General features: G+C 37.2%; 1 protein-coding gene across 1 annotated transcript in view; it reads left to right on the top strand.

Annotated features, from left to right (window-relative positions):
- The window catches only part of TMEM135 (transmembrane protein 135), a 156,625-nt gene that overhangs the window by 9,024 nt on the left and 130,034 nt on the right, over positions 1 to 17,567 (top strand). Inside the window, exons 2-3 of the mRNA XM_036388077.2 lie at positions 1,372 to 1,499; positions 6,905 to 6,997. Coding sequence (XP_036243970.1) covers positions 1,372 to 1,499; positions 6,905 to 6,997 — 221 coding nt within the window. The remainder of the gene's footprint in view (positions 1 to 1,371; positions 1,500 to 6,904; positions 6,998 to 17,567) is intronic.

Below are 17,567 nucleotides of genomic sequence, written 5' to 3'. Positions count from 1 at the left end.
TAATCCTTAGTGCAAGCTTCATTTTGGAATTAAAATTTTGGCAGAACTTTCCCATGGTTAGTTTTAGTGGAATCTTCAGCCCATCTTGGATTCTAAAACATCTACTTGCTATTCAGTGGACAGTGTTTGGTAAGAATATCTCCCTCTCACAACCAAGCCTTTGAGATGTGCTGGCAGTATGGATTTGACAGGACGTCTTTCTTTCTTCTTATCAGCACTAGCAATATGAAGCTTGCTCTGTTTCTCTAAGCATTGACCAAAAACTCCATTCAGTTTTGAGACTCCCGGGGAGATCAATGCAGCTAAAGATAGTTGCTGTATTGCATTAGAGATCAATCTTACAGATGATAATCCTAGTAGAATGAAAAATTGTCTCATGGTGCACTCAAAGTATACTTTCATGGAGTCAGAAGAGCACATAGGCTGAAGGGACCTTGGGAGGCCCTGAGGTTGCTTGAGGACTTTTCTAGTTAAGTTTCAAGGGTCTCCAGGGGTGGAGAGTCCACAATCATTTTCAGCAACCTCCTCCAATATTCAGCCACCCTGAAATGAAAACTTTTTTTCTTTAGGTCTAACCAGAGTTTCCCATACTTGTTCTTGTCTGTTGCCTCTTGTCTTAGCCCTGGGTACCTCTGAGGCAAGCCTGGTTTGCTACATCTTCCTGTTAGCTAATTGCAGAATTTCTGTGGACAAAAAAAAGTTTGAAGACCTTTAGTGTTTGAGTCATTAAATAAGTTATTCTTTATAATACCTGGGGCATACATTAAACTGAACAAAAAGGATGTTTATTCTTTAGATTGAGCCTGTTTTCTGCTATAGGCAGTTTTTTAGGTAATATACCAATTCTGTGAAATATGTCAGGAATGTGTTGTTCTCCCAGCAGATCATGAACATTTCTTGAGGACTTGCAGTTATTTAATTGAAGCATAAAACCTTTAAAAATACATCACCACTTCACAGGCACAGTGTAAGGCGTGTATTTGGATTACTTTAGTGATATTCTAACCATAATTGTGTGATTGTCCAATTGTCTCAAAGATAGAACTCTGTAGATATATCAACATCTTAAAAGTTTTGATACCTGGCAGACAATGTTTCTGACAATTATAGCCAGTGTTAACAAGGTAATAAAATTCCTCCTATACTTCCCATTTCATATTGCTTGATGTATTTCCTGGTATAAATATTGTAATGGCTGGAACAAGTTCAAAGCAAATCTTTGTGGTATTGTCCATAAAGTTTAATAGGCTTTGTTTTACTACTTAAGTGGGTATACCTCATTTTCTGTTTTTCTATTTCTTTATGATGTGCAAAGAGTGCCTAACTGAATTAAAGTCTGTCCTCCATTTTTTTTCTTCCCTTCTTTCTCAGGTTGCAGCTATTCTCAGGAAACGAAAACTTGACTATTATTTGTACAAACTGCTACCTGAGATCTTACAGTCAACTTCCTTTCTGACAGCAAATGGGACCTTGTATATTGCTTGCTTTTGCATTCTAAGGTTGGTATACCATCCTAAAAATGAAATGTAATAAAGCTATTTTTGTGCAACTTTTCAATTTGTATAATAATTTTTCTCTTTTTCTAACTGACTTGTTTGTAGAGCTTTGAAATAAGAAAAGCTACAGCAATTATCTTGATTTCTGATTTTACCATTTGATTATGAAACTTTACTTTTAAAAAATTTCTTTATTCTCATTTTCGTAATCTTCTAAATGAGTAAACAAGTCAAGGGATCCACTTTGCTTCTTTTTCTCTGTTTTATAGATTCAAAATACATTGCTGCACAAAATTCAGATAATTTCTAGAGGGGAGTTAAAAAGGCCTAATCTGTCTTTCATAGAAATAATTGATATAATTTGATATTGGTTTCTATTTTCCTCATGCAGAGGCTATGGTAACTTTTAATTATACTGAACTTTATCCAGTCATCCAAGTTTGTACTTTTCCTTATGATCATAAATGAACGAAATCCCAGCACAGCCTCTGGGATTCTGTAAGATATAGACTTGCTCTGAAAAATGAGCATAAAAGGCATCTCTGTATTCTGTTTCCAGCATATATTTCAAGTAACTGTGAAATAGCATAATTAATAATTAAATTTGCTTTTTATTAATATGATTATGCATTTATTGTAAGAGATGTTACATGTAGCCATGTAAATCCTACAGGAGCTATGAACGTTTGAAAGTTAAGTCACAGCATACTCTCCAGCCCCTCTAAAAGATAAACCCCTTATGCCCTACTTCTAAATCTGTTCAGAGGCCTCTCAACTTCCCTTCAAAGATGGAGGAGAAGGTAGAGAAGAAGAGGAGCTGGCTGAGGAGCCATGGAATGCTTTTCAAGTAAATAATTCTCAAAGTTCAAAGTGCATCTATAAGTAATGAGCTCTAAAGAATATGATGTTTTCTAGCAATCTAGGTTTTATTAATATTGATTCATCTTTATTCCTCTGAACTACAGAGTGCTGTTCCTTATTCTACCATGTATTTGCCTGTAAATCTGCAGTGCTTTATTCCAATGCTGTAGTTAAATGTTATTCTCTAAATTAAGCCGCTATGGTTTTAAGTTGTATGGTTTCAGCAGTTCCTCTTATAGAGGATATTAGCCATCTAACAGATCCATGACCATGCTTGTGCTGGTCAGTGAAGTAGGTAAGAGATTAGTGTCTTGCTCTGGCATGGCATCGGTTTCACCTATGTGGGCATAGCAGTTCAAGCTGTTCTGACCTCCAGAACAGCATGGCCAGATGCAGACTGGGTAATGGAAATGCTGCCTAGCCCACGTGCCCTCCAAGTCTCCTCGAAGCACTGTTTGGGTTGACCTAGGTCAGAACCATGTAAAGGACAATCCCAATGATTGTCACATTCCAAAAATGTGACAAGAAACACATGTAAGTGCTTACCCTGCCATTTATACAGCTGTACTGCCCAGTAACCAACCAGCATCTTGGGAGGTGTACGTGCTTTTTCTCTTGCAAAGGGATGCCCCTGAGGAGTAAACAGCTGCAGCAGAATCCTTGCTGGCAGAGTCTCTGCACACTGCCCACCACCTGCAATTGCAGGACTTGCAACTAAAAAGTTGTTGGCTAGAGTGCTGATTGAAACTGGTGAACTGAAATCACTAATAGAGGCAAAACAAGTATTTAAGGCAGCTATGGTAATGGTGCCTGTTGAAGTACATGAATGTCCAGTTATAGTGAGAATTTTGCAGCTTTTCTGTCCAAAATGAAATTCAGAGTCTCAGCAATTGAGTGATTAGGGTATTTAAGAGCTATTAAATTACATTTCAGAAAACAATGGATAACATGATTGTTATCCATGTTATGTGTCAGAGAAGAAATACTTTCCAAACTTATATCCTTTGAAGAATGAGTACATACCTGGTGATGATCTACGTGGTGCATTTTCCATGTATTCCCAGGTGCCTGTGACAAGAATGCTTGCTCGGACTCATCAAGAAAAAAATCTGTCTTCCAGGAATTAGTAAATGATTAGCAAGTAGTTAATATATGTGAAACAAAACAAGGTATAAATAATTGGTTTCCATAGTAGAAATAAATTGGCAGTGAAGTTCCTGTTATGTTGTTTGTTTTGGAATACCTAAGGAATCTAGAGGAGGGGCTGACTACTCGTATGAGAGATTGCGTGAGATTATTTAGGGTACAGAAATCTAAAACTGAGTCTCATCCATTTCAGAAAAATCTATTGATTAAAATCACTTATGAAATTTGATGAAGTGCAAAGTAAAAAAGCAGGTCTGTCCTTATTGAGGGATGGGCTTTAAACTAGCTGCTATTTATCAGGAAGGTGTTTGAGGGTTGTTATGGGTAGGTTCTTTGAACAAGTCACTTCAGCACTTGAATATGGTCAAGGAGCTGACTGAGTGGTGTTTGGAGAAAAAATGAGACTGCACCAGGAAGCTGAATGAGTACATGACACCTTTACAAACTGAGCTCACTATGTCTTTTTAAGAGTTTCTCCTAAGTTCATAATGTTGAAAAGTCATTCACTTGAAATGTACTTAATATCTTGTATTTAATATACTTGTCTTGCAGCTTGAGTCATATAAGCTTGCTTCTCTCACCTGTTCTTGGGTGGTTGATGGAGGATGGAGTCATTTATTTTTAACCAATTTGTGTCTTTTTAATGTTTATGTTTTCTTATTGTTTTAATTGAAATTGTATTATTCTTTGAACTTACTGCTGTGTGATACAGTGTACTTCCTTCAGTAGCCCTGAGGGCAAGAGTCATGGTATGTGATTATCTAGGCCAGAAACATTCTAAACCGTCAAAGAAATACCAGTACCTCTATTTCTGCATAACTGGCCTGAGTATTTCTGGAGTTGATATGCAACCATGGAAAGAGATTGTTTGAGGCTGTGAAGATCTAGATGCTCTCCATCTGGTTCTAGATAGTGATGAGAGATTGGATGTGATAGATTGGTACTATAGGATATATGCTGCAGTTTTTAAATCTGTTTCTGCTTGAAAGGTATATTCTAGCAGCAGCAGTAACTCAGAAGCAGCATTGTCCAGCAAGCCTCATGCAGTTGATTGCTCTTGCCCTCCTGGAGTTCTAGACCAAAGCAATGGAGTAAGGGTTTATAGCTGGATGTGTTAACTCAGATTCATGGTAGTTTCTTCCTTTCAGCTAGGAAAAACTACCAAAATTGAAATGGATGAAAATTCTCAAGGATGTAAACTTTAGGCAAGAATGTGGAATTAAAATTATTCCAGGCATTGTTTAATACTCTTACAATTTCACAGGTGGGTAAAATGTCGAAAATACCTAAATCCAATGTCAGCAATGACTTAGGAAGTGGGTAGATGTTCTTGTTTTAGAAGAGATTGCCAGGCTAACTTGACTGACTTCCTTTTAGTTTCTATTTTTTTTGTGTGGTGAATTAGGGTCTGTGTACAGGCTGCTCTGTTGGCAGAGCAGTGGGGTGTTGATCTCTGTGAAGGATGTGTGACAGTCCAGCTGGGGGTTGTAATCTCTTCCACTGGTGAGATCCAGCAGACTACATCTGTCTGGGCTTCAGATGGAAGTGCTGGGTTCCTGTGTTGACAGGCATTGCATCTATTAAATGAAAGGTGTGATTTTTAGGTTTATGGTTCAATTACATGTAAAACTTTGCAAAGACATGGTTCTGTTAGTCTATCAACTAGAGTAATTAAGTTTGTCCATATACAAGTTGTAGATTGAGGAATTAGGTGCATGATCTGAAAGAACTCCTCATTCTTACTCCAATTTCTATCCATAGAACATGTGAAAATAACCATGCAAGTAATAACAAAACCTAATTTTCATTTACTTTAGGAGAAGTTTAAATGTTTCAGTTAGTGACTGTACATTTTTATTTCCACTGGACTTTATTATGTAAAATGTGTTATTCTGAAATCTTGTCAAACCAAACATGCAAGCATTTGTAAAAGGATTCTAAACCATGCCAAAAGAACAAATTACTGTTTCTTTCCCACAGAAAAGGCATTTGTTCTGTTATTTAACAGGTGTGTCTGGTAAGATGTGTTCATACTTATTAAGATGCTTAAAATGACTTCCCTGAAACTTCATACAGTAATTACTTTCTGAGAGAGTCCTAATAATGAACTTCAGCTCCTGCAGCATTTGGCATTGTCATCCTGAGAAATTATCCTTTTGCAGCCGTGGGAATGAGCAGTGTGTGTAATTGCCATTACATCACTTACTGCTGATACACTGGCTCTCTTTTCACTTAGGAACATAAGCTGGCATTGCTTGCTGGTAATGTTATTTTTGCAGAAGTATGAGATGAGGCTGCTCATGCCTTTGACGGCAAGACTGAAAGTGAGCTAATCAGATGGTGTTGATTAATTGTCTTGGTTCTCTCTTCTGTCTTGTCAATGTGAAATTTTGTCTAAGAAAGTGTCCTCTTATACTGTGTGTTTGCCATTTTATTTATTTTGTCTGCTGTGTTTTTAGAAGGGTAGACTCCATTGTAGTGCTTTGTTTTCTCACTGATAGTGCTTGTCAGCTGAGCAGCATTGGTATAATTGAAGTGTGTTTATTATCATGCTACCAAATGTCACAACTTTGACTCGTTTGCCTATGATTGCCTGAATAAGTTTGAAGGTGCAGGTATCCTCAGCAGACCAAACATGGTGGGTGACATTGTGTCTGGCATGCAGTTTGGCTTTCTTCCTTTAATAATGACCAATTTATAGAAAGATTTTCTTAGATATTGCCATTTGTGTAACAATTTTTTTTTTCAATTCTTACTGTTGAAGGAATTTTGGTAGTTGAAATTGTGTGACCTCTAAAAAGAAATCCAGATCTAGCTGCCAAAAATGAGAGCTTACCCAGCTTAATAGGACTGGGAATTCACTGTTGCATCCACTTGTAATGTAGAGACGGATTCCTTGGCTTACTGTAAATGTGCATTTTCCTGTTTTTAGCACCAGTGGATTGTCTGTTTGGAGTGTGGTATGTATTATAAATATTTGATTTGATTTCACCTGACTGCATCACTTGTTGCACAAGGCAGATCTTCCTGAACATCCTACTTGTATTTGGACAAGTAGCAAAGAGATGAGTGGCTATAAGGTCTTTTAGAAGATTTTTTTGGAATTAGTATCTGCAACTTTTCAATAATATGTGTTGGAAGACACTGATTTCCTGGAAGTAGCCACTTAAATGAAATGAATACATTAATGAAGTGTTTCAGGTATTTATGAAGCACTTTGGCAAGTCTTCTGAGAATTCTCAAATGGTAAAAATACAACAATTAATATTTATTACTAGGTACAGATTAATGTAAGAAGACAAAATTCATAAATCATTCGTAATTTTGTAATACAGATAAAATACAGTGTGGTGCATGAATGTTCCATTTGCATGTAATATGTGTCTAAATTACTTTTTCAGGAAGATACTTGGAAAATTCTACTTTTGGTCTCCTGGCTTTGGTGCAGCTTTACCTGCTTCTTACATGGCTATTCTCATTGAAAGGAAAAGCAGGTAGGATTTGTGTTTATGGATTTTCAGCTTAATATAATAATGTTTCTTGTTTTGGTTGTTTGATAATTGACATTTGACAGTTCAATGGGGTTATTTCTGAGTGCTGGAAATACAGTTCATCTGAAATAGTGTTTTTTTGCAACCTTAAATTTAAATCTAGAAAGGTACAGTGAGAAAACACTTTATGAACATTCAGTTTCCTGTTTGTGGTTTGTTTTGTTTAGTGTGCTTTTGCATTGCTCAGAATTGCCTGATAAAGCTTGGTTGCTTAGGGCTCCCTAATAAAACTTTCGTTTTGTTCTTGTTTGTTTTTTAAAATATAATTTGAGCAACGTTTGTAATTAGTCACAAAGAAGGAGAATGCTGATGACTTGAGTTAACTTGACATTGGTTAAGATGGAGGAATTACAGGACGTTGTGGAGAAAATTGTGGGCGAGTTGAAATAATTCAGATTGGATGAAATGTAGTGGTACAGAAAGCAAAGCCTTTCACTTAAGGCAAGGTGCTGAAGTTCATCTGTCAGAGGTAAGTTCATTATGAAAGTATTAAGAGGGGGAAGAAAACTCTAAGTAATCCAAGGATAGCCCAAAGCTGCCATTTGTAATGTGCCCAGGAAGATGACGGATGAAATCCTGGCTTGTAAGGTTTTATTGTTGGAAATTCAATTTATGTTGGTAGCTTGTATAAGTACTGTCAGTTTCAATACTTTCTTAATTTACTGTGGAGTGAGATGCTTTAGGCGTCTGGTTAGTAAGTTTAATTTAAGGAAGACAAGGTAAAAGAAGGGTAAAGGAAAAGATTACTCTTTTTAAAAAGATAGTGAAGGAGGTAGTTCATGTGGTGTGAATGCACTTTGGATTGCTGTGGATGTCTGAAAATTCCATAAGCAGTCATTTAAAAATAATGGCAAATATGTATCATGTTGTTGTTGACTCACTGTCAGGCCCCATTCCCGAACTTCAGCTGTGGAGTAAGCAAATCCTGTGCCAAGTTTTCTGTATGTCAAAGTTCTATCCTTTTAAAAGAATGCGTTAGAGCCGTTGTTTTTAAAGATTTAGGACATGTAAGAGTTTCTGGAAGTATGGGAGCACTTCTAAATCACTTTGTTTAATGTAATTGTAGAGAAAATAATCGTAATTAAGTTACCAAATAATCACAATCAAGTTACCAAATTTGTTAATTATCTTTTTCATGTCCTCTCTAGCTGACTGATTTTCATCTTGCAGTAATTACTTTTAAGAGATTGGATACATTTTAGTAGAACTTTATCTAGTTACTTAGACTCCAGCATTGCTGTTGGCATCAGAGTATCATTTTGGGGTGAGGGCAAATGTATTTTCTCCCTTTTATCAGTGGTAACACAGGCTTAACTTTTCCTACAGACTTGTTACAATGTGAGGCTTTTCTGTGCCTGACCTGTAATATTTCTAGGTAACATTAAAGAGGAAGAAATCAGGCTGGTTGTCAGTCTGTGACCTTCTTGTACCTTTCAGAATATTTGTGAGTGGAGAGTTGAAACTGCTTATGAGGCGAAACCTGTACAAGGTTTTTGTATAACAGCAAAACAACTATGAGAAAGTTGCAAAGCTATGCTTTTTAAGAGTAACAGAAAGAGTAGGCAAACAAATTTTATATTAAATGGGTTTTTCTAGACTTGTTTGTGGCAATGTATGGAAGCTGTGACATGTGAACAGGATTCTATTTAGCATCTGAAATTTGAAAGAAATAGAAGTTGAAATAGATGTATGTGGAACAGACAAAAGTATATTGGTACAGCATGTATGCAATGAATGATGCTAGAATACTTAATTTCTGTACGGTTATTCCCCTTTCTGTCAGAATCCATGATGTGTGACCTAAGATATTTTGTCTAAAAATTCACATTATGTTGGATCAGTTAAAGGAAAGAAGGAAATCTTGGTATTGCAGTATAACACATATATGAAAATGTGGAGTCATTGTTCGTAACGAAAGCAATTGTTAAAGGATGTCAAGTGATATTTTAAAGTTAGGGTTTTTTTAAAATGTGAAGTTGTTTGGTATGTTCTCAGATGGCAACTATGTATAATGTGCAAAATGCTGCTGCTGACAGTGAAATACGACTTTCTGATTTCACATCTGTTTGCCTGTTAGCTTCTGTTACAGGCAAAATCAAATTTTAATAGACTCACAGTCCCTTAGGAAACTGATGTTTCACATGGAGACACAGGCATTTTCAGTTATCTGCTGAACAGCTTAGAACAAATTGTAGTGAAAAATCAGGGAAGTGGGAAAAAGTCCTGATTTGAGTTCATAAACCTATCTCTAGCCCTTCAAATTGCTACTAGCAGCTGGCAGCAACATTGAACTTAATCACTTAATCTCTTCCCAAGTGGATACCCTATTTTAAGTACCTCACTGGCATTTGCTTGTGCAGTGTCCTTGTCAGTCCTGAACTTGGGAACAGCAGGCTTATAAATCAGATTTTCTTCCAAGTGTCACTGTTCATGTGTGCCGGCCTTGTAGTATGTAATTCATATGGAAGAATGGGAAAAAGAGATTGATAGCTTGGCTAGGCACATTATAATCCTGAGCAGGAACATGGTTTCTAATGTGTGACAGAATTAGTTTGATTGTAGATTTTATCTCTGTTATCTATAATTACAGATTTGCGGGACACTGGCAATGAGGAGGGGAGGTGACATTGCATAGAAACTTCAAACAGACCCAGGAAATGCTCTGCACTATATTATGCTCCTGCAGGTCTATAAAGATAAAAATGGCACGTTAATATGTCCATGTGCATTCTATGTGATGACCATAAAATATAGTTGTCCTGTCTATGAAAGCTAGTTTATCAGGATCTGTGGAAAGGGCCAAGGAATAAAAACACTTCTTAACCTTTTTTTGTATATGTATCCATAAGTGTTCTGTGAGATTATTGAAAGAGAACTGGTCACATTATTATGATTAAGTAATGTTTTGATAAAAATTATTTCTTAGATAAGAGTTGGATTTGGATACGGAAACATGGAGATTATGAATCTGCACATTGCAAACACATATTCTATGCCTTTCGTCCCTTACTCCACTAGGAGGAACTTAGAATTTTTCCCTTTTTCTAGTGCTCTCAAGCTTTGTGTATTACCTTCTAGGGTTAGGAGGAAGCATTTTTACTGGCTCTAATTTGTTTTAATTGTCAATATTTTTGTCATTCTTTATGTTTATATTGTCATAATAGCTATGGATATATAATAATAAGCAAGCAAGCTTCTAATAGGTGTAGTTGCATGATTATACTTAAAAGAATATAATATTCTTTGCAGATTCACCTGTTTTACATCTTCTATTAAAGAAAAGTGTGCAATTGTTTCATCACCGAATTCAGTTTTGTAGTATTAGACATTAAAGGCTGTGTTAATGTCTCCTCAAAAATAGAGATGATTCAGTTCCTTTAATTTCATTGAGTTTCCTTAGGAAATTATTGCATTTGTTTTATTAACTTTTGTATGGAGTTGTTTAACCATACAACCCTTGTTGGCTCCTATAGGAGGTGTTTCCAACTGGTGATCAGAAGCAATTTTATTTATAATTTTTTAAAAAGCATATTTTGCTTATGTCTTTTGGCTTCTGTTTGTAATTCCAAGTTACAGTCTCCTGTCATTTCTTTCAACATCTATTAAATGATATCATCAAGAATTGAACATACAGTAAGGAGGAGATATGCGCTTGGAGGGAAAGACGTGGCACTGCCTCGTTCTACAAGTACTGAAACTGTTAGAAAGCAAGGAAGTAACTGAATATACTTGTTAAAATTGTTGTGAATCAAGCTGTTGAAATGTGATTTGAGACTTGGCTGAAGCCAGCCTGTTACTGGAAATCTGATTAGATCAGTTGTACCTTGCTGACTTCTAAAGAAGTACCATAGCTTGGTGGAGAGCCTTTATTTAAGTCCTCTGTGACTGCTATCTAGGAAAAAATTGTGTTCTCTAAGTGTTTGGTAAATGCACTGATATTTCAAAACCATTTTAAGTTGTGTTTTGCTAGTAGCAAAATGGCAAACTTCATTTTATTGGACTCTTGCTCAAGAAATCATGCATTAATGAATTTCAAGAACTATAAAGATTTAAGAGGGGACACATTTCCAGTTTTAATTAAATTAATTGTCTTGTTGCCTGGCTGTTTGGGAATTTTTCTCCCTGCCTTTTGTAACTAATTAAGCTAGAGAAAGTTTTAACTACAGCCACCTAAAATTTCTGTGGCATTTGTGAAGGGACACTTGGGGGTTGCCCCTGCTCCTCCCTTAGGCTGCGTTAGTGTTTACATACTGGCTGTTAACATTATAGCGGCGCCTGTCTCGTCGCTACAGTTACAACTCTGTCACTGATGGTATTATAAAACTTGGGATTTAGGGCTTTTATAATTTGGTTGTAAAATCGTGCTCTGGGCAAGTATTTGTAATATGTTTTTAGTTGAAAACTTTGGGTGTTTTTCATAAAAAAATCAGTGTGCTGGACTCTTAGAAAAATATTTAAAGCACATGCATTTAAAAAGTAAAGCAGTGCAACAGTGTGTATTATTAAAGAGATCTGTATATACACACATATATTTAGTGTTCTTGGAAAGAAGGTATTACTATGTATTGCTTGGAAAAGTGACAGGAACATTTGTGTGAGAACAATGTGGAATTTTTACACTGCATGTTTGTTCTGATGAAACATTCAGTGCTGTTAGGATTATTTGCTTGCCATAACTGCCATTAGTCTAAACACATTATAAAGGAGGAATATGGCAGCACTGTAATCATTAAAAGTACACACTGTAAAGAAATACATGAATTTTGTAACTTTGTAACATTCAAATACAGATTTGTTGATGTATATTTCTTTATAGTAGTGTAGTATATTTCGACTTGAGGTAGTATAATCTCCTTTCTCAAAAATGTTTTGTGGTTATTCAGTTTGATATGTTTTAGGGAAACAGATAAATCACCATTTTGGTGGGGTGAGTAATCAAAACAAATGAACAAACTCTTTTAACACAGCAAGTGTTTTTGCAAGCTTTAATTGTACTTGATACAGGTAAGAAATTGAGAAAGCAAGCCATGTGAGGAGTGATTTTTTCCATATTCTTTGTATTGTAGTGAAAAAACTCTGGAGTTTGGATCACTGACATGAGTATTTTGTGGTGTAATTTGATAAAGAGACCTAGCAGGGAAACAAATTTTTTGGAATTGTACTCCTCTAGAGTGATTATGGGTGTGGAATATGGAGCCAGGCTGTAGAAGTTACTGGGAAAGGTTTCTGTTTCTAAACCAAAATATGTTAAATTTCATCATACTTCAGCAACTGCCTTGGTGAAAGCCAGTGTTTGAGGATTTATGTTTTTATTGTAGCAGTGCATAAACATTTGAAAATGTTATGCTGCATGCTTGGAGGGCTGCTACTGTTCTGTAGTTCTAGAACCATCTCATAAAATGTTTTGGATTGGAAGGGACCTAAAAGCTTGTCTAGTTCCAACACCCCTGCGATGGACAGGGACACTTCCACAAAAACAGATTGCTTTAAGTTATCAGAAGAAAGGAAAACTGATCATTCAAGGCTGGGAGTGCAGAAGTCAATCTGAAAGGTGCTGTGATGGAGACAACATTGTGAATGGCAGGTAGCTCAGGATAGGCAGCTCTTGAGATATTTTTCATGGAAAAACCTGAGATAGGCTAGTATTTTAAACTAGAAGAATTGGTGCTCTCTCTAAGGTATATCCCTGGCAGTCATAACTTTGTTGATATATTCAGAGAGTTTTCTGTTTGCCTTACTATTATTGAATCATGTATTAATTCTAGAAACAGTTTCTGGTGTTTTTTTAACTGTTCAGTTAAATCAATATTAATAAAGTCAGTTTTTAAGAACTGTCTTTTCTAAGTGCGGGAGCAGGCAATTGCAGCATGTTGTAAGTCCAGCAAGTGGGCCAGAAGACCAGTTTGGCTGAACAGTGAACTCCTCGTGGAGCTCAAGAAGAAAAGGAAACTGTGTGATCTCTGGAAGCACGGTCAGGCATCATAGAAGGAGTACAGAGCTGTGGTTCGCATATGCAGGGGGAAGATTTGAAAGGTTAAACTCAATTAGAGTTGAAACTGGTCAGTGCTGTATCTGACAACAGGGAAAGGCTTTTCAAAGTAAATTAATAGCAAGGAAAATTCTAAAGAAAACACCTTGATACTTGTTGAAGGTGATCGCCTGGCTAATAGAGATGTAGAAAGAGCAAAGTCTGTTTTTTGCTTCCATCTTTAATAACATTGATAGGCTGCTCAGTTCTTTGATTTGGAGTACAATCCACTTGCAGACACTGAAATTGTAAGGAGCCAGTTGTATCAGCTGGATGTTCACAAGTCCATGGTGCCTGATGGGATTCATGCCAGAGTTCTGAAGGAGCTATTGGGTGTTGCAACAGGACCTCTCTGAGTGTTACTCTATGTACAGGAAGGGTCTGAGGGAAGACCCAATAAGCTATAGACCTGTTGGTCTAACCTCAGTTTATTCTGAAGATTATTCTGGGTAATATTGAAAGGCATTTAAAGGAACATCATGATCACCAGGCACAGTTAATGTGAGTTCACAAAGTGCAAGTCCTGTTTAACTTATTTTATGTCCTTCTGTGACCAGGTCACCCATCTAGTGGATGAGGGAAAGGCTGTCATTTAAATTGTAGCCATATTGTGAGGCTGTCCTGTGTGAAGGAAGAGGATGTCCTCTGTGGGTCATAGAAAGATGCTGTGTTACTGGCATGGTATAAACTGTCTGCTCCATTTGTAAAAGTAGCTGCAGAGTAAAATTTGCTTCATTTATATGAACTGAGGAAACCACTTGGTTTACTGTGTGAGAAAGATCTTCTCTCCTGTATGGTGTTCATAATTATTCCTACAGTAAGTCTGTCCTTCATTCCTGCCCTTTATTCCTTGTGATTCTGTGTATGCACATAATATATGGGTATAATCCTTATACTTCTGGGTAAAAGAAGTGGTTGCACTCATCACTTGGACTTTCCTAACTATCTGAAATATGTATTTCTATTTCATACCGGTCATTTCTTTCCCACCAGTTGCATGATTCACCATTCTGTGTCTCATTACTGTCTAGATAACTGTCGTAAACTAGATCTCATCCACTTGAGATAGCAAAAGTTTGGCAAGGCAAATTCTTTACATATGAACAGAGCAAGAAGATTTATTGGGAATCAGTGACTACGGTTCCATACATGTGTAGTCAGTCAGTCCAGGTTATAAGCGATCCAGGATTCTGAAAAACTTTACTGTTTCTGTATGAGTATTCAGCAACCAAGTTTAACATTTAGGTTGCAGCATTTGAATGCTGTAAAAATTTGGTTCAGCTTTCTTGTGTGGTAACTGAAGTCTTGCACAAGATGAAGAGCAGAAGAGCAGCTACAGCTTTATAGCTGACAATTCATTTTCAAGCATAACACAGGCAGACAGGGAAGAATACTGGAAGATCCCATGTGAAATATATACCTGTGATTCTGGAGACACAGCAGAATGCATTGCAGCATCTGGATGAGTCTGTAGAGACTGAGTTTATTTTCTCTCTGGTTTGTTAGAGTCAGGGCTGAGATGGATCATGCAGGACTATTTGGTTGCAATTGCTCAGTGGCCTCTACATCTCTTGAGTTTCAGAAGGATTTACCAGCATGGGCTCAGCACCAGCCATGTGGCTGCTTCATGAATGTAAAGACGTCTTGGGCAGCACCCATTAAACTCTGGCCTGCTCTATCAGTGCACATGGGGCCAGCCTGGGTGAATAAAGGGCAGTACTAAGGTCAAGCAGCAAGCTCTGATAGATCCCAGGTGGCTGTGCAGATGCCTTCCTGTCTTTCTGCATGGCTCCATGAGTAACTTAGACTTGATTATAGTTAAAGTTTGATTTTTAAAAATCATTTCAAGAACCACTTTTGGCAAATCTGTTTCTAAAATGTTTACTTTGTAGGCTGAAAACTTAAGTAAAAATGATTTAGTCATCTGCAGAGCAGTATAATTTTGTACTCTTTGTTTTTCATCACTAACCACACCAAAATTTGTAAAACTTACAGTCCTGTTGAAATGCTGACAGATAAAATGTTAAAATTCAGACTGCTGCTGAACGTTGGACTATTCTGTGAGTCTGACTTAAATTCAAATGGCACAAACAGTGGATTAATTACTCTGTTCTGTCGGTTCAGCACTAGCTGAACTATCCAGGACACACTCATTTGGACTTCCTTGGCTTAAGCAAACACTTAATACATCTTCTGTGTCTGAATGCTTGTGTGTAACGTGTAGCTCCCAGAGGGGGAATAATAAAAACTCTGCTAGTATAGAATAAAGATGCTGCTGAGGTGAGCTGGCTTGAGTGCTGACATTTACCTGGCAAGATAATATCCATGCCTAGCATGCCTCTAGTGCAATGACTGGAAGTCTTGGAGGGAAATTTTCCGTGCTGTGTTCCTCAGGTCTGCTTGTAGGATATTCTTTTTAGGTACTATAGATGAGAGCAGCTTAAGTATTTGTTTCCATGCAAACCGCACCTAAAAACCCTCTGTAAAAGAACTGACTTTTCTGGACTCTCATTGTTCCCCAGGAACTAAGGTTGTTGTTAGCTCCTGCAGCAGGAAAAGTCTGAAGGCAAAGACTTAGAATGGTAGTGATTTGCTAATAGTAATCACACAAAGCTTTTCTGTGGCAAAGATTACAGCACTATTCTTAGGTCAAACATCTTAATTCCCCTTCCTGGCCTCTCTCCTCCACATCCCGGGACAGAAAATGACATGTTTTTATTTCCTTTGGTAAGGAAATAAAATGTCATGTGTTGTAGTGTTTCTTGTAGTCTAATGACCTCTATTCCAGATTGAATCTTTTTTGATAAAGTGAGTGTATGCCATTAAAACCTTCTCCTAAAGACAGTCTGTCTAAGAAGCAGGACCAAACAGTGTCCATGATATTAAAGGCAAGCTGGTATTAAGCAGGTTTCATGAATTTGGGCCAGTACCTGTTATTGCAACCCAGACTGCTCCAGCTTTGGTGAAAGACTGAAACAATATGGGCTGTCAGGTAGTACAGCATAATTTGGTCTACGTGAAGGAATTTATACGGGGCTCATCTTGCTCCTTCAGTGATATGTTTTTCCTTTTAAGCTCTTCAGTGTCTGTTATTCATTCCTTCTGAGCAACAGACTGAGGAGCTAGCAAAAATGTTCCAATATCAACTGTTGGCAGTTTGGATGTTTGAGCTTAAGGCCAGAAAATAGTAGGTTCAAACTGGTCTTGGCAATGGTTTATTTTTCTCTTTGGTAGGTGAAATGTCTCATTAACGTCTGTCTGTAGTATCTCCCACAGTTCATCATCCAGTATTGATGTCCTGCCAGACACTGGCTTCTCAGTCAATAGAGATGTGTTGAAATGACACTCAGTCACACTTTGTGTGGTTTGCTTGCCTTTCTAGAGAAGGTTCGCATTGATTTCTCATGTTGTTGTTCTGTTCCTTGGGACCCCTTGTGGGACTCCCATTATGGATGTAGGCACATTCTTAATAGGCACATTCTTCATCTGTCTTCTGAGTGATTAAATTAATAGTTCCTAACTGGATTTAATGCCTGTTTTTAAAATTACTTAATAGGCTCTCATTAGAGGATCTAAAGGGAGGGAAGAAAGCAAATGTCACTGTATGTTGACAATTCTAACTCCATACACTACTTCCCTTGGAAGTGCTAGTCTGCTGTTGCTGAATACAAGGGCATTTAGAAGTTAGTCACACCATGTGAAAAGCTTCAATAGTTACTTGTTGTAGTTACATTGATTTGTCAAATCAAATAGCTTTTTTTTTTTTTACAAATTGTTTCAGGTGCTTTGTAAACAGTATATACTATCAGAAATGTAACATTAAAACATTATGACTCTAAAGAGAAAATTAGTTCTAAACATAAAACACTACAATAGCTATTAGTGTAACAGACTTGAAAAACAGTACCAGGCTGCTTAAGTCTTTTGGAATAGATGAAATAATGATGATTTGAGTAGCTTATCAAAAAACTTGTGGACTGGACTGTCTCAAACTGGGCACAGAATATAAATTGGAAAGCGAAAGCCAGCCATTCCAAGGGGCTTCTTGGGAAGCCTCTGGAGCTGCTTCTTGCTGAGCTGCTGTGAGCTCGTTTTGGGATATGCAGGTAGGGTGTGGTTGAAGGGCTCTTAACTTGAGAAGGGCTAGAGGGTAGAGGTTGAGAAGAATAGGTCAAATACTAGATAAGTTTCAGCTGGTATTGGGACAGCCCCAAGCTGTCAACTGAAGGAGTGACCTTATATGACAAATTTTTCCTCCTTTTAGCCTTCTCACTCTCAAAATACACTGAGTATATGTCCAAGGCCAATGAATACTGGACTTATTTTCAACTCTGAATTTTTTCCATGCTCTGTCCTGCTCTTCCTAATTTTTATTAACCGTTCTGTCCATAGTGTCCTATTTTACTTTGGAGTGGTAGTGATTGCCAACAGAATTCATTAAACAATGACCTGCTGCTGCTGAGAGTCTCCAAAGCAGTTTTGTTC

The sequence above is a fragment of the Molothrus ater genome, chromosome 2 (genome assembly GCF_012460135.2).
Source record: "Molothrus ater isolate BHLD 08-10-18 breed brown headed cowbird chromosome 2, BPBGC_Mater_1.1, whole genome shotgun sequence".
Lineage (NCBI taxonomy): Eukaryota > Metazoa > Chordata > Aves > Passeriformes > Icteridae > Molothrus > Molothrus ater.
This window is presented reverse-complemented; position numbering and strand designations above follow the sequence as displayed.